Raw genomic sequence first — 24,372 nt, 5'->3', positions numbered from 1 at the left:
CCTGGTGGTGATTTGGTGAGAAATTAATGCAGCTGTGGTGGGGAAGAGCTCCTTCGCCATTCGTAACCACCAGACTTAGCTGGTACTACGGCTTCGCCCGTTTCCCAGGTTAAATATCAAAGCTTGTGATGTGCCTCGGGAACGTGGTCTGGAAGAAGCTTGTGTGTAACCTTCCAGAGAGCAGAAGAATTCAGCAAATTGGGGTAGGCAGCTCTGAACAGATTGATACTTCCTTCTTAGCTCTGTTGCACTGATAACAGAACTAGGTCAGCGCTGTGGAGAAAGCATTTTATCTGCATACTTCTCTTAACTGGAATCCTGGCGCTTGGCTGTCGTAACAGGCTTGCTGACTTGCAGCTCTGCACGGGGGTTGTGCTCTCCACCGCGTGTTTTCCTCGGGGTCGGACTGTGGTCTGAAGCACCGTGGCTTTCCTCTCTTGGCATGTGCTGTTCTTAACGGGGGGGGGTGTGATGCAGTCGGTCCCCCGGGGCGTAAGTAGCATCTCCTGCTGGTGTGGTGGCTCTGGCTGAAGTTCCTAGGGCTGCTCTTCAGCTCTGGAGGTCTGTCGCTCCGTCTCTTGGCAGCGGATGAGGACGCAGCGTGCGAAGAAACGACTCTGGTGTCTGTTCCAGTGGAGAAAGTGGAGGAGAACGGTGGCGCTTGGAGGGGAGCGTGCAGAAGGCTATGGCCTGCTGTGGGCAGCTGCTGGGGCAGCTGTGTCCGAAGGTGGGAGCCTGCCTCCTCCAGTGCCAGGTTTCCCCTGCCTCACCCAATAAAGGTGCCTGCTGACTGCATAACTCTGTCTCCAGGGGCAGCAAAGGTGGGAGCTGAGATGGAGGTGCGCCCCAGCAGAATCACAGAATGGTAGGGGTTGGAAGGGACCTCTGGGGTCACCCAGCCCAACCCCCTGCCCAAGCAGGGTCACCCACAGCAGGCTGCACAGCACCGCGTCCAGGCGGGGCTGGAATATCTCCAGAGAAGGAGACTCCACAGCCTCCCTGGGCAGCCTGGGCCAGGGCTCCGTCACCCTCAGAGGGAAGAAGTTCTTCCTCATGTTCAGCTGGAGCTTCCTCTGCTTCAGTTTGTGCCCGTTGCCCCTTGTCCTGTTGCTGGGCACCACTGGAAAGAGTCTGGCACCGTCCTCCTGACCCCTACTCTGCAGATACTTGTAAGTATATATTAGGTCCCCTCTCAGCCTTCTCTTCTCCAGGCTGAACAAGCCCAGCTCCCTCAGCCTCTCCTTGTAGGAGAGATGCTCCAGTCCCCTCCTCATCCTCGCAGCCCTCCGCTGGACTCTCTCCAGTAGCTCCTCATCTTTCTTGAACTGGGGAGCCCAGCATCTGGGGTGCTTAATCCACAGGTACCCCAGTCCTCTTTTCCCTGTGTGCTCTGTATGTCACCGCCCCTGGGAGGCTTTGTCCTGGGTGTCAATGCTTTTCCCCCCCCCCCCCCTCTACTTTGCTCTCTTCTGTCTTCTCTTTTCATTTTTACTGAACTTTATTGCCCAGTGTGTGTTCGATGGCTGTCACCCACATATCCCCAAACACATCACACCTTGCTGCCCGTGAGGTCGGTAGCCCCCGTGCCAGCGCACAGAAGGTGCTGTCAAAGATGTGAACCCCAGAGGGGAGCGTGGCTCAGAGGCTGCTGCTCCGGCGCCCGCGCCCCTTCCGGCTCCGCAGCGACCTCGCCGTTTCAGACCCAGGGTTTGTGTGGCTGCTGCCGTGTTCCTCTTTGCTGGTTACCCGTCCCATTATGGCCTCCTGGTAAATTATTTTGTGTAATGATTTTTGTGTGCGTTCGTTGCTCTGGCTTTATGGTAGATGACACAGATTAAATGAAGCCAGGCAATGCTCTCTGTTTGGGATAATGACTTTCAACTGCGCTGTCCTTTTGTCGCTGTAAATTATGGTAAATGATGTAATGTTAAACCGTAAAGAGATGAGCTACAGAACGGTAGGAGTAGTAAGATCCCCTGAGAAGATGAACTGCATACCTGGAACTCTTCTAGTGAAAATATCCGTTGCATCCCTACGTGCACATGAACGGAGTGTCAGCCCCAGCATGGGAGATGGGCGCTTGAGACGAGCATCCGCAGCGTAAACCCCTAGGGAATAGTGCTCCTTGATGATGCCTACGAGATTTAAACATTGTGGGCACGGGTTCTTCCTGTTGTAACGGTCGTAGTGTGATTGTTTCAGGGTACAGCTCTGAAAAACAGAATCGTATCGAGTATTTCACAGGTGGGAGCCAACACCTTGCGCCTTGTCCAGGACAGCGGTTTCGGCTTATTTTCAGTTTGGGTTGTGTTGCACTTTTGAATGTGCTGGGCGCCCCGGTTGAGATATAATGGAATTCCCTGGTAGTTTGTGGTTTAGGTTCCCATCCCAAAATAGAATCTCGCCAGTGGTATAACAGCTGGAAATTTCAGTATCAAGTTCATATTCCAGCTTTTTGTCTTTAAAATGAAGTCAGATGGCAGGGTCTTGCTCAACCTAGACTAAAGTAACCAAGGACTGAAAATAATCTGTGCACAAATATGATGTATTTTGGAATTGTGACCATCTGTAGTAGTGCTCACCCTTGGTTTAAATAACTCTGAACATGTGAAAACAGAAGTTCTGTCAGCAATGGACTTCATATGAATTCATTTGAAACGGAATGCCGTAGAGGGAATAGCATTGTGTTGGAAAGCAGAGGACTGCATCAAGGTATCCGTGGCTGTTCCTCTTTTCTGCCAGAGGTTTCATGTGAAGTCGTAGGGTGAGCTGAAATTTTTGTGGCTGTGTGATGTTTGTTTTTTTTTTTCCCCCCACTTCCTCTCTTGCCCAAATATTGCAAGACTTGATATCACAAGACTGAGTTCATTGATTGCCTTGATGCTTGGAGAGGGAGATGAAGCCCTCCTTCAGCCTCGTTGGTGGCATACTGGTGGTGGCCATTTACTGCTCTTGTGGTCTAATGCGTGTCATGGCCCTGACCCTGCCGCGGGACATGGCTTCCCGTGGTGGTTAGCGTGCTCCTTTGGGGCTCTTCTGGTTTCGAGGAACGGACGGTCCCTTGCTATCTGCACAGCTCGGCGGTGGAGCCGGCCGCGAGCGCTTGCCTGCTGCCTTCCCCCATGGACGTGTCTGGCTTTCCTGCCCCTGCCAAAGGTGTGCTCACAAACGCTGTCCTCGCAGTCACCTGCCAGACTTTTCATCCAGTCTCCGAGCGGTTCCTGAGACGCTGTCCTGTGCAGTGTGGTAAGGCTGTCAGGTATTTGTGTGGAACCTGGGTGCAGCTAGGCTAAGCCCAAGGCAGTGTGTGCACACACACGTGTGTCAGTGCCCTGCAGGCACACACACGTGTGTCAGTGCTTGTGTACAACGTGCCGTGCACACGCACGGGTTACAGAGAACCCACGGAGCTTGCACAACCGAGAACCGCCAGAAGTGAGCGATTGGGAAATAACCTGGGTGATGTTTGTTCCCTTTTTCCACGGGCCGTGGGGCACGGCTGTTAGCTCCGTCCCCGCACCACCGGCCCCTGGCTCTGCCGGCCACGCAGGGACGGCCGCGGCGGTGGGACGGAGCCCTCCTTGCCTCTGCGGAGCCGGAGGTGCGATGGATGGGGGTCTCTGTGGCTCTGAAACCTCGCAATGCTTGTATCCCCTGTTCCACGGGCGGCTCTGTGCCTTACCTACCCTCTGGTGTTCAAAGTGCTCCGAGGGCTGAATCACTCGATTCCTTGTGGGCTTTTCTCTGGTGCTCATCTCCGTGATGGCCAACTGCTCCGCAGATGTGGCTCAGTCCCGCTGCGAGGGAGGGTGCTTTCTCCGTGCTGGGGGTGCTTAGGCCTCGGGTTGAGACATCCATAGCCTCATTATTGGTTTAGGATTATAACACACTTCCTATTATTTTATTTTAAAAGAAGATTTCAGCTCTGAGCTCCCATCACTCTTGCGGACGAGGCCTGAGCGTCTCAGCCCAGGTGTTTGGGAAGACCTCGGGCTGCACAGTCGATGTGTGGGCACTTCTGAAGCCTCAGGGCTTCCCCGTGGTTGCAGCTTCACCGGTGGGACTGTCCCCTCTCCCTGCCGGCTCCAGCACCCTGTCCAGCCCACAACAAATGAGGCAGGTGCTGCCAGTATTAGTCATTATTCGTAATCAGTGCTGGTGGCATTGCCTATAGTCCGTCTTGATTTTTTTTTTCCTTCTCTCCTTCCCATTTGTTAATGGCTGTCTTACTCCAAAGCTGCCATGGCAGCGTATGCAGCCTCTTCAGTAAGGCTCTGATTCGGAGTCGGGGGGCTCACCACCCACAGATGCAGCTTTGCTTATCTTGACATTTTCCACTTGAGGAAGAGCCCTGTTCCTCTCCAGTCCCAGGTACCAACCTTTTCCAAGCGCCGTTCTCCCTGTCCAGTGGATTTGTATCTCCTCTCCCCCCTCTAACAGTAGCCTACGGCTGCCTGTGACTTAAAACTGGCCTTTTTATTTGAAATGTCTCCCTTTCCAGAGGGGATCACAATCACATGGGCTGAGCAGGATTTTGCCATTAGTGGGGGGTTTTCCTGTAAGCGTTCCCTAGCAGGATGCGTTTCCTCTTGCATAAGCAGGCTGAAAACCCTCCGAAGCCGCAGAAATACATCTGGTGGCTTCTTGAGACAGATAAATCCTTTATAAACAGGAAAATGGGCAAACTCATGGTAACTCTTGTGACACATCATGATGGGAGATCAGAAAGAAACGGAATGAAAAGTATCACTGTGCGAGCGTGGCTGACGGCATCCTGCGTTTCTAAGGTCCTTTTAAATGGTGACACAAAGGCCAGCGGCTGAGCTGTGCGGTGGGCACAGGCAGTGGGCGACCAAGTTAAACGCTGGGTAAAATTCAGCTGGAAGTCACTTGACATTTTGGGGGGGAAAGAAGCGCTTTGGAGGCTTTTTCCTGCGTCCCCACCAGGACGTGTAAGATGCCGCGTGTCACGGAGCGGGATCCAGGAGATCGGCACGGTCGTAGATCTGTCAGCACTTCTATTGTAGCGGTCTTTGCAGGGCGTCTAACGCTTCTGTTTTAATTGTGCCGAGGGCTGAAGCTCTGGCAAAATTTAAACTCCTTTCAACTCCCAGTCATGAGGTTTTAAATACTCCAAATTTGTACTTTACCAAAAAAAAAAAAATATATTTCCTGTCTAGCAAGTGTATGGAGATCGTTCCAGCTCCTTAGCTCAGATTTAACAGCACAGACAATGATCTAATTAACTTCCTCTTTAAAAAGCCTTGCTCCAAGTCCAGTTCCTAACCGTAAATCCCTGGCACAGCCCCGCGAGCCCTGGATGCGCTTTCCTGCCCACTCGGGGGTTCCCGAAGCCGCTCCCCGAGGGTCCCGCTCCTGCACGTGTGATGGAGGCTGAGCCGGCCCGTCCTTGGGGTGAATCCTCTCGGATGCGGGCGTCTCGCCCGATAATCCGACGGGTGGCCAAGCTGGGGGCTCCTGCACCGACGGCCGCGCGTGGCCCTGCCGAGAGGACCTGTGGCAACCAAATTCAGCTGCGGTTTTCTTGCAGATGGTGGAGGAGGGGATCCTTTGCACTGCAGTATTGAGAAACAAATGAGGACACCAAATGCTCTTCACACTTTAAGCAGGGGCTGGGGTAGAGAGAAGATGACTTTTTTTGGTGCTCGGGATCAAGCTCATCCCGTTTTGGTTTTCACCTGCTCGTTTTCTGTGCTGGAAGAGCCACCGTCGCTGCTCCTTGTACCTACAGCCTGCACAGTTTTATTTTTCTTTCCACCCCCCCCTTCCCTTTGGAGAGCAGCCAGATCAAAATGGCCGTGATCCAACGCCAAGAATCACTCCCTTTGCTATGGAAATGAGGAGTTGGAGGCTGCTCACCATGTGTTCATCAGAGAGTTCCTGCTAGGGATGAGGAGCTGTGGGTGGGGAAGAGGGTAGCGAAGGTGTGCTCGAACGGATCCGCTTGGAACAAATAAGGATATTTTTAGGTACATCTGACTCTTTGCATTTTTTAAAAGTCGTTTATAGAAAAACGAAAAATTACCCTTTCCATCAAACGTTAAAAATGAGGGAAATGAAGCAGTAGGATTTCACCATAGGATAAAAAAGGTGTTTCTCTCCCGTCAGGGTGGAAGGGGTGGCAGACCTCCCAGTATCTGATAGTTGAGATAAGCCTTTTTTTTTTCTCATGGTGTTTTGGTATCGATCAAGTGAAGGAAAGATATAATTATATATATATATAATTATCCAAGCTATACAAATAATCCTTCTTCTTAACTATCATATCCACGTTGTCAGCATTAAAGCAGACAAATTACAAAACCCCTGGGTACGTTGACATCGGGCAATTTCCTGCGTGGTAACTCAGCGAGGCAGGTTTAAGCCATCGCTTTACCTTCTTCTGAAGCACCGGATTTTAATCTCGATGCACAGTGGGGTGGGAACCTTGCCGGTGGGTGAACAGTCGTGAAGATTGGCTGTGCGCAAGGCAGGGGACTTTTCCCTGCTCCTAGATGAGCCACACGCCCCAGGCCGATGAGCAAGCAGGGTTTTGCTGCAAGGTGTGTTTTCAAGAGGGAAAGGGCTGAGCTGTTCGTGAGCTTCCTGCGGTGCTGCAGCACGTTGGGCTTTGCAGGAACATCCCTGCTTCTTCAGGGTGGCCTGGTGTCACCTCGTGTCCCTGCGCAGGATGGAGGTGGCTGGCAGGGAGGGAGGGAGGTGATGCTGCTCCTGCACAGTGCTGGGTGAGGGCTTGGCAGGATGGGAGCCAGGGATGCAGAGGTCCAGGCAGAGACACTCCGGGCTGGGAGGAGCCCGCTCGGCATGAAAATGTCTGACAGGTCTCTGAATGAGTCTACACAATAAATTAGTAACTGGGTGTGGAGCTGCATTTTTTTATGATGTATCTTAATTGGGCCTGGGGCAGCTTGATAGCGCAGCGTGTTGCTTGTCTTTCGGGGATCTTCGAGTTGAAATTCACCTTTTGGTTGTGCGTGATTCAGTGGGGCCGAGCTGGGATCCCGCTCTGAACGCTGCCAGGGAGCGGGGCCGGTGCCCCTGGACGGAGCCATGCCCTGCCACGGCCTCCCTCCCCACCAGCCACGGCCGTGGCCAGGGCCACGCATCCCTGGGGAGCCCACCCGGGCGCCGGCAGCACCCCGACCCTCTGCTTCAGCAGAGCTTCTCCCATCCCCTTTGGATAGCTCAGTCTCTCTTCCTTTGCCTGAGAGCAAAACAAAAACCCACATTGCAGCGTGAGCAGAGCAGCTGTATTTTTTCCCCCCAAAAAATGAGTGCACTTCACTGCCAGGTGATTCATTTTCTGTCCTCTGTGCGCAGTGGTTCGCTCCTGATATTTCATAGCCCGTTCCATGAAAGGTGCTGTCTGCCCGGTGGCTCCAGCCGGTCGCAGAGCTGAACGGGAGCTCTCGGCGCGTTGCTGCGTAAAAAGAAATCGGTGGCTGGGTTTTGCGCTCTGACCTGCTGGAGCAGCTCCTGGTTTGTGGCTTCCCATGGCGCTGGGTGTCACTGGGTGTGCCCGGCGTGGAGCAGGCCTTTTGTTTGTGCTGTCAGTGGAATGCTTGGCAGAGAGCGCATTATGCAATTCTGTTAGCTGATGGTAAGTACAGAGGAAGCCTAAATTAATCTAGAATGTGATAGTAATTCTATATGTTATAACATATTTATTCCTGCTCACTGCAGGGGGGTTGGGCTAGATGACCTTTAAAGGTCCCTTCCCAACCCAAAGCATTCTATGATATAATATAATATATAATATACTATCATATATAATAGGATAGTAATCCTGTGTGTGTTCTAGGATTCTAATCACCCATAATTTATATATAGTTTTTGCACGTGGACATCTGAAACACTCCAATTGTTCACAGAATTTTGCATTTAAAAGCTACGCCTGTTTTTTCTCAAACTACGTGAGTTTTTAACGACATGCGGCTTGCGGCACCGCTTTGAGACGGCCGAGTTCACTGGGGAGGATGAACAGGACACCAGTACAGAAATGGTACCGTGAGAAACGCTGCGGGGGAAACCCACCTCCTCCCAGTGGCTGGAAATAAAAGCAGAGCCGTTCGCGCCTGCGTCACCGGCTCGCAGGGTGCTCAGGTCGTCGGTGGCCAAGGGCCACTGCCCGCTGCGTGGCTGCCATGAAGGTGGTCGGTGGCCTCCAGCCCGCGCCTGCGATGTCCCCGTCGCAAGGACCGGCGTCACCGGTGCGTTTATTCCTTGGGTCTGCAGAGGAGCTGGCTCTGCCCGGCGCGGTGACTCGGTGCCGTGTTGCCATCGCGCCGGTGACGCTGACGGCACGTGCAGCTGCCCGGGCTGGGGACGGAGCCGCGGTGGAGGTGGGCAGTGCCGATTCCCAGATGCCTCAGCCGGACGTGGTTGGGGGCAGCTGGTGGAAAACAAACGCTCTGATTATTTTTTCTTACCTGTGTGGAAACTGGAGTATTTCACGCGTATTTATGCTTACAAATATCTGAAGGGTGGGTGTCAGGAGGATGGGGCCAAGCTCTTTTCAGTGGTGCCCAGCGACAGGACAAGGGGCAACGGGCACAAACTGGAGCAGAGGAAGCTCCAGCTGAACCCGAGGAAGAACTTCTTCCCTCTGAGGGTGACGGAGCCCTGGCCCAGGCTGCCCAGGGAGGCTGTGGAGTCTCCTTCTCTGGAGATATTCCAGCCCCGCCTGGACAAGGTCCTGTGCAGCCTGCTCTGGGTGACCCTGCTTCAGCAGGGGGGTTGGACTGGGTGACCCACAGAGGTCCCTTCCAACCCCTACTATTCTGTGATTCTGTGATAGCTGTCTGTTAACGCTAATTGTAGCATTTTTCTCCTCTTCAAACATACTGTGTGACTGCTTATTTCCCAGCTCTGATGAGTGCTTTCCTCCAGTTATTTAGCTTTCTGTTGCTGTTAATTTATTTATTTATTTTTTAACCTCCCAGACTACAAAACCGCGATCATTGTGAAGTCTCTGTTCCGCTGGGCTTTCATGCGAAGCCTTCGCAGTCAGACGCAGCCGTACAGCCTGTCGCCGTGCTGGCGGCAGACGGGCTGTGCAGAGGGAGACGTGCTCGGGAGTCTCTCGCTTGAGAGCGTCGGGCTGCTGGGTCTGCATCCGTGATGCCGAGCAGATTTTTCCCAGCCTCAGCCTGTGCTTGGGGACCTACTGGGAGGCAAGATAGGAGGTGGACTCTGCTTATTTTCATTTTTTTTTTTTTTTTTTTTTTTTTTCGGTGCTTTCCCTAGAGACCGGGCCAGAAATATTTTTCTTGTATGTATTTTTCTCTCTATATGGAGGCTCCTCGTTCTGCAAGCCCTGACTGGGGCAGGAAAAAACCCTGCATGATGGGAAGAGTCCTTTGCAGATGCGAGGGCTCCATAAGGCTGCGTACGTGGAGGGCAGGACGGTCGCCGGCTCCCAGGGTTGGTGTTCGCACGCGGTGTTGTGCCCGTGTCTTCTTCCAGGGCTCGGGGGCTGGAATTTTCCACGCCAGTCCCCTTCCCTCTGTTCTAACTCAAGCCTTCTTGAAAATTATTTTTCTCAAGAGAAGTGCTACAGACACACTGAGTTAAATTGAGTCATTAGCTTGTTTCCATTACTCCTTTCTGCCTAGGAAACTAATTTTATTATTTTTTAGTGAGATTTTGGAGTTAGAAGAAAGAAGTGGAAGCTAGCGAACATGTGGAACCACTTCACAGGAACACCAGATTTTGAGAGCTTGCATTTTTATTTACATCTTCTGGACCCTGTCTGACTTGAAAGTAAACAAGTTCAATCCGAGACCAGATTTATCTCCCGAAATATGTGGAGACTTGTCTAAAAAACTGCTTTTAGGATTAGGAACTTCCTTTACTGCCATAAGAGAATACATTTACAAGGGGAAAACTGGTGCTTAATGGGCAAATTCTTTCTGTAAAACACCCTTGGAAGGGCGTCTCGGTTGTGTTTGGGATGAAATAACCTGAACCTTTATTTAAAAAAAAAAACAACCCAAAAGCGCAGGACTAGCTGAGAGCTTAGCAGGTCCAAGGCAAGGTGCAGGAGCAGCGAGTGACACGGTGTTTCTGTGTGGGTGGGCGCGGGGCGACGGTGCCGACGGAGGGTCCCGCGGGGGTCCCCGCACCTGTAACTGATCTCCTTCTTTTGCCCTTCCTCTTCTCTGCAGACACAATGAGGCGAGTGGTACGACAGAGCAAATTTCGGCACGTGTTTGGCCAAGCGGTGAAAAACGATCAGTGTTACGACGACATCCGCGTTTCCCGTGTTACTTGGGATAGCTCCTTTTGTGCAGTAAACCCCCGATTTGTCGCAATAATTGTAGATGCTAGCGGTGGCGGAGCGTTCCTGGTGCTGCCTTTGCACAAGGTAAGTGCTTTTTGAAAGTTTCTCGCTGTTACGGGCTCAGCTTTGTTGTCATTTCGGCATTTGTTTGTGAATAACATTAAGGCTGTGAAGCCTCTGCTGTGTTGTGACAAATGCTGCTCGGTAGCTTCATGTAAGAATCCGTTTGATGTCTCTGTAATCGGGCTGATGCTTCCTGTACGTTAAACGCGGTAAACGAGCGGTTTGCTTGACTAAGCTGAGCCAGTTCTTTATGGCAGAATTTTCTACATAGAATCAGACTCCTCATGAAGCCTGTTTACTTGTGACAGCAGCGGTCGGGTTTTTACACTTCAGGGATTCACCTTTCTGAGCTCTGCGAGTGTCGCTTGGGTTCCGGTGCCTTGCTGAATCAACGGCCCGGGGTGGGATGGGTGCAGAGGCTGAGCTGGTTCCCACAAGGGCATTGCCATAGGCGCCCTGGCCCCGGCATCGCAGCGGGCCCGGGCTGCTGCCAGCCCCTTCAGTTAGTCTTCATACGGTGTAAGGCAAGGACGATCTCGGTAAGCAAACAGCTCCTTCCAGCCCCATCGCAGCCGTCCCGCAGTTCTGCCAGGCCACAGGGCTGTGTCTGTTACACTTCAGCCAGAGTTTGTTATCCCGTAGCACCTGACACACCGAGGAGAGGGGCTTTGTCTGATTTAGGCAGGGAAACACCCCTCACGTTCTTAGCAAAATGCTGCTAAGGCTCCGATAAATAATCTTCCAGTGAGCCCGTATATACACTCTACATCTTTCCTTTCTACTTTGAATTTATTTGTAGAGCCCCGGGGGTGGGGGCTTTGCAAAACACGCAGGAAGTGAGGTTCCTGTGTGTCAGCCGTGAGCGTGGCCGGATCGAAGATTCGGGGGAGGCTGAAAAGGCGAGTGCAGCAGCCTCTCTGGCAGGCTCTTACGATGCTGTGGTATAAAGCACACAAACAGGCAGGAGCCGTGTCTCAGACTGAAACAAATTCCTGTTGCCCCCTGATGCTGCTTGGAAAAAATCGCGGAGCATCTTTCTTCTGCCCTTGTTGGAGAGCGGTGCTCTGGTCTCCCTTTCTGATGCTAAACCAGCAAATTCTTGTGATGAAAGGCTTTTTCTGCAGTATTATTTTCTTGGCGACCCTCAAGCTTCTCTCTCAACTGTACACTTAAGATGTCCTCAGTCTGTCATCAGCCCTGTCCTTTTTTTTTTTTTCCTAGCTCCGTTTGCAGATCTGCCCTGTTTATATATAGAAGTAGTGACCAGAATTGAATATAGCATCCCACATGGCGAGCGCCTTGCCGGAACGGAGGCAGCGAGTTCTCGCTTGTGCCTCGGCTCTGCCGAGCGAAGCAAGCCGGCCCCGCGGCTTCCTTAAATAGCTCTCCGTTCTGCTCATGGTATTATCGGCCCTTCTTCGCAAGGATTCTGGTCTGCGCTCCTCTTCGGGCCACGCGTGACAGCACAGGTCTCGGGTAGAAACCCCTCGCTCGGCACAGCAGGCAGCGGCACTCGTGTTGCATCGCGGCACAGTCCGACGGTGATGCGCACCCCTTTTTTTTCTCTTACTTCCCGATGTTTTCTCATCCTGCCGATCCCGAGCGATGAAGCCTTTTGCCATCTTACATGTTGGGCTGGTTTTTATGTTTATTCAGGTACTCCTCCTGCCCTCCGCTGTATTTGGCGTTGCCTCCGTGCCCTCAGCCGTGGTCCTGTCTTGCCTTACCCAGCTCGTTAACACTCACCTATGACAAGGTTTCATGCAAAGCCAGAGGAGCTCTGTCCCCAAACCCCCCGCCTGCCCCGCTCTTTCGCAATGCGCCACGTTGCTCTGACCAGTTCCCGTGTGCCGCGTTTATTTTTACATCCTCGGCGGATGAAATTGTTCCTTCGGCACCCTAACATTTCCATTTTCTGCCTGAGCCCCCGTAGCAGAGGGGTTCACTGAGCTCCCGCAGCAAGATTCTTGCCGTTCCATTCAGGGGAAAAGAGAAGGGTCAGCTTTAAGCCGCGATTTTTAGCCCTGAGCCATCACAAGGCGCTTGCTGGGTGCGGGAGGCTTTGGGTGGCTGCGGGGCCTGAGGAGGGGTCGCCCCTCAGAGCTCCAGCGCGGCGCGGCTCGCCCGCCGTCACCTCTCGTGCGGCTTCGCCCTCCGCGGGGGGGGGGGCGAGCCTGTGAAATCACAGAACGGGAGGTTTTATCCCCTCATTTTTAATCTTTTTTTTCTCACTTTCCAGCAATACTGGGGGTGGGGGTGAGGGAGACGCCGGGCTGCCCCGCCCCGCGCGCGCGCAGCCGCTCCCTCCGCAGCAGCACTGCGGCGGCCGCGGCTTTTTACCTTATATGGTCACGGCGGCGCTCGTGGCCGCGGCGCTGATTGGCGGGGGCGGGGGGGGGGGGGGGGGGGGGAGCGGCCGTTAGCGCGGCGGGCGGGGGCGGTGGCGAGGGGCGCCCCCCACCGGCGCGGAGGAGCGCAGGGGCCGCGCCTTACCTCACTGACTCTTCCTTCGTTCCCCCCCACCCCCGACGACGGCTGGGGTACCCCCATCCTCCGCGATGGAGCTCTGAGGGTACCCCCAGCCTGGTGGGCAGCCGTCGTCGGGGGGGAATGAAGGAAGAGTCACGGAGCCAGCGTCGCCCTGGAGAGCCTGAGTGGGAGCAGGATGGCTGGGGTGCAGCTCAGAGCTCAGGCGCAACGCGAGGGTCGGCCATGTTACAGAATCCCAGCATGGTGGGGGTTGGGAGGGACCTCTGTGGTCACCCAGCCCAACCCCCTGCCCAAGCAGGGTCACCCAGAGCAGGGGGCACAGCACCGCGGCCAGGCGGGGCTGGAATATCTCCAGAGAAGGAGACTCCACAGCCTCCCTGGGCAGCCTGGGCCAGGGCTCCGTCACCCTCAGAGGGAAGAAGTTCTTCCTCGGGTTCAGCTGGAGCTTCCTCTGCTCCAGTTTGTGCCCATTGCCCCGTGTCCTGTCGCTGGGCACCACTGGAAAGAGTCTGGCCCCGTCCTCCTGACCCCCACCCTGCAGATATTTGTAGGCATTTCTAAGGTCCCCTCTCAGCCTTCTCTTCTCCAGGCTGAACAAGCCCAGCTCCCTCAGCCTCTCCTCGTAGCAGAGATGCTCCAGTCCCCTCCTCATCCTCGTAGCCCTCCACTGGACTCTCTCCAGTAGCTCCTCATCTTTCTTGAACTGGGGAGCCCAGCACTGGACCCAGCACTGCAGATGGGGCCTCCCCAGGGCAGAGCAGAGGGGGAGGAGAACCTCCCTCGCCCTGCTGCCCACACTGCTCCTAATGTCTCGCCTCAGTGTTCCACCGGGCGGTGGGCTCGTCCTCCTCCCTTCCGCACGCCGTTCCCGGTGGGATGAACCTCGGGGCTGCTGGTGATCCTGTGGGCTCCGAGTGCCCACGTGCCGATGGGGACAGCGGGGTGGAGGTCTCTGCGTGCGAGGTGCTCACCCAGCTCGCTGAGGCGATCCCTCCTTCGCAGCCCCGATGAAGATTTTGTGGGTTTCTGGGTGTGCCGGGGAAAGGGACTTGCGAATACCCGGGGTTAACGCGTGGTGCTGGGTCTCTGTTACAGCAGGACTGGATACAATTTTTTTTATTCTTCCCTCCTCGAAAAAACCTTTGCAGTTTATATCCGCAAAGAAAAATAACCCGCAGCGAAGGGTTCCTTTTTCTTCAGTTCTTCTAGAAAGATGTCTTCAGCTGAAAGTCACGTCTAAGGCCTTTAGAAGAGGCTTGTTCAGCCCCCTTTGGATATACCTTTTATTAGATTTTTCCATTTGTGTGCCTGGCTTCCGACTGCGCACGGGCAGCATTCCTACGGAAGCTGGGATCAGATGGGTGCCCTGAGAGGCAATTAGCCCGTGGGTGGGTGAGCGTGCACCTCGGGAATGATCTTCTTGAAGGAATATGTTGTTCTGCGAGTGACGCGCCGCGGTGTTCAACCGTGGCATGGGTAAGCTGTTAATCAGCTGCTCCAGATCCTCCTTCCTCCAGGAAGGGCTGGGGAAAAAGAAAAAAATCGTCCTTTTCTGAACTGTGGGTAAAATAAACTGGGGAGGTGCTGCTCTGATGGGTTCCTTGAACCCTGCCAGCAGTTTTGGGTGGAGTGTGGATGGCAGGATACAAATTAAAATGAGTTTTTGTCATTTTGACGCTGGCTGCCATGGAGCCGCTGTCAGTGCCGGTGCCGTGGGCCCCATTCAGAGCAATGTCCCCATGAGAGAAGCTGGCAAGGTTGAAGGCTACGAAGGGGTATTTCCCCCAAAATTCTGGTCAGTCATCCATGCAGCTCCAGGTAGTTTGGGGTGTTGGGTGGAAGAGATGAAAATTCAAGACAACCCTGCAACAACTGAATAAAAAAAGCAAGGCGTTGCTGGTTTTTAAAGGTCTAAGTTATCTTGTGACCAGCAAAACTGCTGAAACCTGGTTTCTTGTGGGTTTTTCCTACATCCACTCCACACAGAGCAGATGCTCCCCAGCTCATTTCTCTCTCAGCCCGTCAGCACGTGCCCACCTCCCGTGGGTGCCTCGCCAGCCCGGCTCAGGGGCCTGTGCCACTCGGCACTGACATGGGCTCGAGTTACAACTAGAAGCTATATCCACTAATTTGGATTTCTTCCTTTCATTTCCCCTTGGATTTTTCTCTAAAGCTGATTTAAAAAAAAAATGAAGCTTATATTTATCACTGTCAGTTTGATTGCAATGGCTCATCGGGTTCTAGTGTATTAGGGAAGGGAGGGCAGGCAGCGTGGCTGATAAATCTCATTTCTCTAGGAAAGCAAGCAGCAAATGCTGTCCCCTGTCTTACGGTCAACCAAGGGTTTGTACAAACCTTGCTGCAGATCTCAGGCCTTGTACAATAATGAAAATGGAAGGTGTGTTTCAGAGTTTCGTCTGCAGGCAGGTGCGGAGGAGATTGCTGCGCTTGGAGAGCACCACGCACGCTCCACGTCTGCCTTCTGCCTGTACACGGTGGTTAAAGTGGAGCGTAAGGAGCGGAGAAAGTCCTCGTAAGTGGTGTATTTGTCCAGTATTCAGATGAAAAATAATGTAGCTCTACCAGCAGCATGAACTTCTGAGTAGTTTTCTTCATGGTATAGTGTTGCTGGTTTAGGTAGGATACAAACATGTATAGGAACCATACATCTAAGGATGCTTGCAGCCGGGCTGCAGGTGGGCCTGAAATGGAGGGTAAAATCCTGGTTTAGCTGCTTAAAACTTCTGACGACGCCGAGATCTTGGAAGTCCAGGGACAAGATGAGTTCAGCAGAAATGGATGGAACAGAATGGCTTCTTCCCTGGGATGTGTCCAGACTTTCTTTCGTCTCCTCCTTCCCTGCCTGCATTTTTACTGGTCCCAGTTTGTTCCGCTGCGGCTGAGGCTGGAATCCTGGGTCGGCTGCTGGGGGTGAGTGGGTTCGGCGACGCGAGGCTGCTGGTCCCGTGGATCCTTTCTGGGTGCTGCCGCCTCGCCCAGCCGCTCTGCCCTCCGCACCCTGACCTGCAGCCGGGTGTCACCCCAGGACCCTGAGCTTCCAGGACACCGCGCAGTGTTCCTTCGGTTGGAGAGGCAACGTGTGGGTTTGCCTCACAGGGGAATTAACTGCTCTTGAAGTTGTGCTTTAGGAACAGAACAAAAGAGCGACTTCTATATTTCTATATCTTGCTAATTGTAGTGTAATTCCGGGCAGCAGGGCTCTTGGTTTTGAACCTCTGCATCTTCTGCGTGAAGGGCTTCGTCAGCTCAACGTTGGCTGAGGCTGAAATTTAATTTTGAAGTGTGTTTAGAGCTTTCCTCTAGAAACTGGGAGGTGTGTGAGCTGAAATGCTGGGGCTGAGTGACAGGAGTTAGCGGTTTGGTTTTGGGGGGTTGTTGGTGCTGGTTTTTTTCCGTTTTCAGAGCCAGCGTGCGAGTAGCCAATGGTTGCAACCAACGCTGTAAAGGAGTCTGCAAACAAACGTACCCTTTCCTGGTGTTAAGCATCCTGCGGTCGCAGCCAGCTCTTCCCTCCCCGTTCTCCCATCAGCTGCAAGCGCCGGCTGCAAACCACGCCGTCCCCAGCCGCTGCGGCGTGAGACGAACCTCGCCACGGCTGCCTGCACACCTGAAACCCTCCAAATCACTTTGAGCGGCGATGCCAGGTCTGCTGGGACCGAGCAGTGCCGTGGTTTTTAAAGCAGAGTGGGCTTTGTGCAGGATTCCTGTCCGTCGCCGCATTTTTGTGCCCTCCTCTGTGTGCATCCCTTCAGGTCTGGGCACTCTGGACCAAGGAGCCCTTTGCCTCCATCCTGCAGCGGCCCGCCGTGTCCGCTGGCACGTCACAGCCCTCTCAGGGTGACAGAACGAGAACGGGAGCAGCGCTGAGGAGTTTTTGGAGGGCGCGAGCGGTGTCGGTAGCGGTGCGGTTTGGGAGCGGTACGTGGTGAGGGATGCCTTGAGGTCTCTCATCGTGTAGACCTTTTGGGATAACGCTTTTCCTAATCTGCCGAATTAGTCACGGATGCCTGGGTGGGTTTGCTGGTGACTAATGGCCGTTTGCCGTGGTCACGCGAGAGCGGTGCCCCGCGTCGCACCCCGCTGCGGTGCTTGCTCCCAGCTCCCGCCGGCGAGCCCGGCTGCTGCAGCCGGGGCTGCAGGTTCGGCGGCCGCAGCACCTTCAGCTCCACTCGACTGGAGCTGGTCGTAAGGAAAACACGCAATTCAGCGAAGGAGAGAGGAATATTTTCTTGAGCAGAGAAAAGGCACGAATCGGTTTGCATTTCAAACTTTGCAGTTGTGATCTGGTTTCCTTCCTCAAACTTCTGCAAGCCGAGGGTGGGGGAACTGCTCTTGTTTGTGCAACTGGAAGCCACTTCCCCGTTTGCAGTGACGATCTGCGGGAGCGCAGCCCTGGGCTGAGGGAAGCAGCTGTTCTCCCTGATATTTTTTACCATAATCCATGAGCTGTTTCCTGCAGCCGATTGCCCTTTTCTGGCAGAGAAGCGATTGTAAGACAGTCAAATTAATTCATAAAACTACAACTTTTAGGGACAGTTTTCCTGTGCTGCTCCTCTGTCCCTTCTGGATTTAATAAGGACTTTTTTTTATTCTCATCTGGCAGTTTTTTCTGATCTGGGGTAACGTGAAAGCACTAAATAAATTCATTCGGTAAGGCCAGCTTACCACCTGTTGAAGGACCTGAATATTGAGTGTGCTTCTAGTCGACACCATCCAGCATATTAACACTAATACTCAAATTCTCCTTTTTGGCTGGCTTTTGATAAAATACAACTCTGTGAGTTTCAAAAGTTGTTACTCTGATGTGTTGCTAAACCAGAGTCCTCAAATTCTCCTTTTTGGCTGGCTTTTGATAAAATACATCTCTTTGAGTTTCAAAAGTTGTTACTCTGATGTGTTGCTAAACCAGAGTCCTGATGGATTATGAGGAGGATTTAATTTCTTGAAGTCGTACCAAGTTAATTTTAAGCTGTGTATCAGCACTTGAGATTTATTTTAAATCCTTAACTAATTAAAAGATTACATTTTAAAAAGAAATCAACAAGCCCCCAAACCTGGGAGCATTACGGTGGTGTGAAAACACACTCGTATGGCGGTGGAGCCGCAAACCTCCCCTGCGGCACAGGCATCGCTCTTAAAAGGAATTGTGTTTAGAAATGTAGAATTTGGTAAATTTACAGGCTGGCGGGACTTTTTAAATACTGTACTGTGGGCTTCTTGGTCTTTCCCTTTTGGCAAAGCCCCCCAGATGTTGTTTTTAGAGCTTTTCTGTGCACAGCTGGTCCCGCGCGATGCCAGGAACGGGGGTCCCCAGCCCCGGAGACGGGAGCGCTGCGGAGAGGGGGACGCCTGCGGTGTAGCCTGCACGGACGGTGTGTGCAAAGCCGGTGTAGAGAGATGGTAAAGGAGCACGTCTGAGTCGAAACCAGCTCCCTTCTCACCCTCCTGCGTGGTTGAGGGGAAGGGGTGCTGGGTTGGGCTCTGGGGCGGTGGCGTGGGTTGCTGTCCCTTGACAGCCCCCCGCTCCCCTTCGAAGGGTCACGCTTTCTAATAGAAGTGGGGCTTTTTTAAAGTGCAGCAAACAGAGTGCATTTAGAGGCGTTGCCAAGGAGGGCTTTTGCTCTTTGTTATGTCTTCAGGAAAGCACCGTGGTTTCCTCTGCCCTGCGACGACGGTTGTGTCTCTGACCACACGTCAGCAGCTTCTCTGAAAGCGGTCGGACTTCTCCTAGGCGAGCTGCAGCTTCGGGCAGCGCCGCAGCCTCTTGCAGTCACCCGTTCTGTCCCTCCGCGTCCCCGCTTACTCTCCTTTTGCTGTTTTGACACTGTTGTGGACCCTGGTGCGCAGCTCAGTCGGTCCCCTGGTGCAGTGGTGCTGTGCCCGCGGGTCGAAGTCGGTGCCGCCGGGCTCTGCATCTCCCCCGGCATCGTCTTCCTCCGCCAGGCCCTGAGGAGCCGTCGTGTTTGCAGGCAGCGTCGCATCTCCTTCTCTTGTTTGTACTCTGCTTGCTCGGTTTTGTAAGTTTGGGTGAAGAAATATGCTTGAGGCGGCTTGAAGTTGTGGCATCTCCCACGCTGCTGCTAAAGAACATCTCATTTTCCCCCCTCCTTACTCCGTTCCCTTGCTAGGAATGGTTTTTGTATGTCCCCATCCGCATCCGGGCAGGGAACGCTTTGCAGATGATGCAGATAATCACAGAATGGCAGGGGTTGGAAGGGACCTCTGTGGGTCATCCAGTCCATCCCTTCGCCTGTAACGCGGTGCAGGGCTATTTCTGCTCTGTTTGGTTCGACTTCCCCTTTGCTCATCTGCAATTTCGTCTTGATCCAGACGGCTCTGGCCGAGAAGTGTGCGCTGTCCTTGCCCAACACAGCCACGCCTGTGCAGCCATCTCAAGCTCCTCGGCTCGGTGACAAGGCTGAGCTTTACTCTAGCGTGGTGACAAGGCTGAGCTTTACTCTAGCGTGGTGACAAGGCTGAGCTTTAGCTCGCTGCTTTGCCTGCCCGAGGGTCGGGGACCCGCTCCCCCGTGGGAGCTGGAAGCTGTGGCTGCTCTGGTCCCTCGTGCCTTCGGGCATCGGGAGGTCCCTCTCCCCACAGGCTCACACGGAGCCTCCGTCGTCTCGTTTTCCTCGCTGCCCTCGGAGCGCTGCCGTTTAGGGAGCTAATGGATGTACGAGATGATGGCTGGTTTGAAAAATGAGCTCCGTGGTGGGTGATCAAAAGCAGGCGGTGGGGTTGCCTGGTCCCCGCGGTCGGCTGGCTGTCACAGGCGCTTGGCCGCTGCTCCTCGTGCTGTTCGGGTTCATCGTGATCAAAACTGAAAGGTGAACTTTGTGGTTTAATTTGTTCAAATTGGATTTTTTTTTTTTTTTTTTAACCTCCCTCCAGTAATAAATTACTGTAAAATCTCTAAACTGAACTGACAGGCGCTCGTGCAGGCTGCAGATAATTTCCCTGGGCTCCTCTTGGAGGATTTGGCTGAGCCCTGCCTAGCAGCACGAACAGGTAGTTGCTGACAGCTCGCTGTATTAGTTGTACTTTTTTCTTTTGGTTTAGGTCTATATTTATATTTAGCCTGTAATGTTGCTTCTGAAATACATCCGTGTGCATATGCTCTGCGTGGATCTTTTTTAATTAGATAAAATGGATGGGCTGTACATGTCAGTTGGGTGTATTTATTTTTTTTAATCCTATTTCACATTACGGCATCCAAGAGGGATTACGCAGACTTTAATTTTTGAATGTCTGCTTTATGGCTGTTCATCTGCAACGCTTTCACTTTTAATAATTTCAAAAGCATTTGGATCACTGAGACAGGCAGTTTTTTGAAGCCTTAATTTGGCCGTTTGGGAAATAGCAGTGGTTCTGTTTCACAGAATCACAGAATCACAGAATAGTAGGGGTTGGAAGGGACCTCTGTGGGTCATCTAGTCCAACCCCCCTGCCGAAGCATATCTGTATATATTTCTGTATATTTATTTCTATACCGTGTTTTTTTGCCGGTGGAGGTCTTCAGGTCAGCAGTCCCCAAAAGCCGGTATCCAGCGTTAACTCGGATCCTTTGTGCCTTGGGTCGGACCGGCCTTCTGCGTGGGGGTGGGTGGGAGGCATGTGCTGGGAGATGTCACCCCCGAGGGTGGGCAGTGTCATCGCCGAGCGGCCGGACTGAAATGCCAGCCATTTCTTCTGCATGTTTAAACACGAAAGACGATGACCCTGTCCCAGACCTCTCGCTCCTGCCTCTCTTCTCCCATCGCTCGTGAAAAGGCCGTCGCGGCGTTCCCTGGAAACAAAACCCCTCGGAGCGGGACGGGGGTCTGGCCCTGGAAGTGCCGGCGTCTCCCGCTCGCCCTGCTGCTGCTGCCGTCTGTCTGCAGGGTTTTAAATATTGCTTCCCGTGCGTGCGAGACTCGACCGAGGGAGAGAATTATGATTAGCTAGAGAGATTTCTGTTTCCCCTCACATGGAGGGAGCTGGGGTGTTTGGTGTGTCTGCAGTTCGGGGGGGGGGTCGGGTGCTTCGGGGTGTAACGGGGCTCCGTCAGCAAACTGTCAGCAAGGTCGGTGCGCTTGCGAGAACTGTGTTGGCATCACAACGTTTGTCTCGGTTCAGATGAGAATGTCTCAGTTAACGAGGTTGTTTTCTTGGGAGGTTTGTCTCTGTCACGAGCTGAGCGTTGGCCGTTGGTGGCCTTGGTCCCCTGGCTGTGGAGAGGCCGGTACGGCGCAGGGGCGGGTGGCTGTGGCAGTCTGTGTCAGCAGTATTTATTCCTGAAAACAATATTTTACTCTATGAAGCTGTGTCCTAAAATCTTTCCATCTAACCAGAATACTTCTATGATGAAAGCGAGCAGACTTGGTAAATTCAATGACCAGCGACACCCTTCAATTAAAATTTTAGCTTGATTATCGTAGCTGTCGCTGGCCGCCGTTGTGGAGCTCAGACAGAATGAGAGCTTCACCGTGCGGGCAGAGCCCTCTTCCCAAAGCACTGGGGACGGGCAAAGGGACGGCAGCGTAGGGAATGCTGAGATGCGGGCGGCAAAGCATCCCTGCGTCCGAGAGGGAGCCAAGCCCTCCTCTGCTGAACCTCCGACCCCGTGGTGTGCACCATCGGGAGTTTCCAGCCCGTCGGTGCTGGAGAATCATAGAATGGTTTGGGTTGGAAGGGACCTTAAAGCTCATCTGGTTCCAACCCCCCTGCCATGAGCAGGGACCCCTTCCACCAGCCCAGGGTGCTCAGAGCTCCATCCAACCTGGCCTTGAGCACTGCCAGGGAGGGGGCAGCCACAGCTTCTCTGGGCAACCTGGGCCAGTGTTTCACCACCCTCATGGGGAAGAATTTCTTCCTAATATCTAATCTAAATCTGCCCTCTTTTAGTTCAGACCCGTTCCCCCTTGTCCCATCACTGCACACCCTTGTGAAAAGCCCCTCTCCATCCTTCCTGTCGGCCCCTTCAGGTACCGGAAGGCTGCTCTAAGGTCACCCCAGAGCCTTCTCTTCTCCAGGCTCAAGAGTCACTGGTTCATGTCCTCTACCCATACATGAGACGATTAGAATTTCATGGAATTGTGAATGCTGAAAGAGTTAAAGGGAAACTAGGGAGCATCTTCTGCTCTGCGAGACGTGCTCTGTGCTGTCTGCGTGTTACAGCTCTTCTCCTTCTTTCCCCCCTTCAGACAGGCAGAATTGACAAGTCCTACCCAACAGTGTGTGGCCACACGGGACCAGTGCTGGACATCGACTGGTGTCCTCACAATGACCAGGTCATCGCCAGCGGCTCCGAGGACTGCACCGTCATGGTAAGCCCGTTGCGTTTGCTTTGCGGGGCGGCGTTTGCTTCGTGCTGGGAATGAGTGCTGCTGCAGGTGACACTTGTATTTCTAAAGCCATCTCCTGTACCGACGCCAAGGGCAGAGTCCTTGCTGGTGTGAGAGAGGTGGTGGGCGTTCTGCCGATCGCATTTTGTCTCGGCTTAAGAGAGAATGCTATCCTGGCCGCAGGACCTAGCTAAAAATTGGAGCAAAAAGAGCAGAGTGAGCTCTGTTACCTCTGTAACAGCAGAATTTGGACTCTCACAGCTGGTACTTTCTTCTGGCGTTACGCTGGAGAAGGTGCAGCCTCAGATGTCTGAGAAGAATCTCTTCAGCGCTGAGGTGGCACTTCCAGCAACGGGCTTGGCCGGTGTCTTCCTGGCTTTGTCTTCGGTTACTCTTCCATTTTTCCTTCCTCTGGGGATTTGTCTGATGTTTGGGAAGAGGAGAGAGAAGGAAGAGTGCCAGTCAGCGGTGAGGCGCTTTGATTCGCGATGCTTTGCGGCAGACGGAGGTGGTTCCTTACCCCAAACACGCTGATGGACGTAGTGGTGTGTGTTGGGAAGGACTGGGAGGTGGAGGGGAACAAGCCCATCAGGTTTCAGGGTTGCTTCAGCCCTTGATTTAAGGGTGGCACTTCCATTTTTTACTATATCTACGGGTTGTGAGTAGATGACAAAAGGTTGTTTTTTTTTTTTTTTTTTAAATAAATAAGTAAAAAACAAATCAAATTCTGCACCTGCCAGCCTTGGTGCTGAGACCTGTTGTACCTCGGTCAGAGCCCACTGAACAACAGACGACCGTGCTCCGTGATGGATGTGGAATCCCGTGCACGCAAACACAGCGGAAGAAGTGAAAGAAAATCCTTGTAAGATGAAATAATGGCAAATAGCTTCAGTGATCTTTGGCCATATTTAGAAATGCTGTAGGCTGAATGTTATATTGAAATCTTATTATAGATCATGTCAGATAAATTCCTTTGCTTCTGTTCATCGTTAAAATGTTTGGGAGGGGATTCATCCCAGGAGGCTTATCCTGGGACAGCTCTCGCCTGTGATCTCGCAGTCTTGGAAGCTGAAGCATGTTAACAAGATGTACTATATTTAATATGAAACAAAACAACAAGCTTTTGTGTTTTTTGCGAGGGGACCTTATAAATGCCTACAAATATCTGCAGGGTGGGTGTCAGGAGGATGGGGCCAAGCTCTTTTCAGTGGTGCCCAGCGACAGGACAAGGGGCAACGGGCACAAACTGAAGCAGAGGAAGTTCCAGCTGAAGATGAGGAAGAACTTCTTCCCTCTGAGGGTGACAGAGCCCTGGCCCAGGCTGCCCAGGGAGGCTGTGGAGTCTCCTTCTCTGGAGATATTCAAGACCCGCCTGGACGGGGTCCTGTGTGGCCTGCTGTAGGTGACCCTGCTTCGGCAGGGGGGTTGGACTAGATGACCCACAGAGGTCCCTTCCAACCCCTACTATTCTGTGATTCTGTGATAATGTTTGCTACTGGGCTAGAACTAGGCTTTGAAGGATGCAGGAATGTTCCTCCTGAAACCGGGATCCAGAAGGGCTGCGCGTCGGAAGGAGCGGTGTCTGAAACATGAGCATCAGCAGGAGCAGGCGACGCTGAGGTCCAGAGCTGCTGCCTTGGAGGGACAATAAGTCTCTAATCCAAGTGCAATGAGAAGTATGTTGTGAGGCTCCAGAGGGACTGAATTATGTAGAAAAACCAACAGTGTTCAGTTACCAGTTGTCCGAATGCTCCTAATGTGGACACAAACTGTCTGCAAGAATCCGAGCCCGCCGCTGCGCACGTGAGCTCCGTGGGGCCTGGGCCGAGGGCCGGTCGTCTGCTTCTCTGCGCACGCCGAAGCGAGGGGTGAGCTGCCCCTCCATCTCTGGAGGCAACACGCGCCTGCACGGGCACCGCGGCGTAGCTGCCCGCGGGTTCGCGCGGTCGGGCTCGTGTACGGGGCTGTTGGCGTGACCGTGTCTTGCGTGGAAGGCAGCCAGCAGCTGGGAAGGCGCAAGAAGCCGGTCCTTGCTGCGCTGGAAGGAGCAAGCGTCTGCAGCTGGTGGTTTGGAAGATGTTAGGTGCGTGTTAGCTGGAGGTTCAAAACGCCGTGAAGCTGGGTGCCAGCAGCAGCGATGAAGAAAGCGAAGAGGACCGAAGGCTGAAGCTG

At 53.3% G+C, this 24,372-nt stretch overlaps 1 protein-coding gene across 1 annotated transcript in view; it reads left to right on the top strand.

Annotated features, from left to right (window-relative positions):
* The window catches only part of CORO1C (coronin 1C), a 50,580-nt gene that overhangs the window by 7,923 nt on the left and 18,285 nt on the right, over nt 1-24,372 (top strand). Inside the window, exons 2-3 of the mRNA XM_075434516.1 lie at nt 10,188-10,387; nt 22,060-22,182. Of these exons, the coding sequence (XP_075290631.1) occupies nt 10,193-10,387; nt 22,060-22,182 (318 nt within the window). The 5' untranslated portion in view covers nt 10,188-10,192. The remainder of the gene's footprint in view (nt 1-10,187; nt 10,388-22,059; nt 22,183-24,372) is intronic.

Source organism: Opisthocomus hoazin, chromosome 13, assembly GCF_030867145.1.
Source record: "Opisthocomus hoazin isolate bOpiHoa1 chromosome 13, bOpiHoa1.hap1, whole genome shotgun sequence".
Classification (NCBI taxonomy): domain Eukaryota; kingdom Metazoa; phylum Chordata; class Aves; order Opisthocomiformes; family Opisthocomidae; genus Opisthocomus; species Opisthocomus hoazin.
Note: the sequence above shows the minus strand (reverse complement) of the source record. Positions and strands in the feature narration are given on the sequence as shown.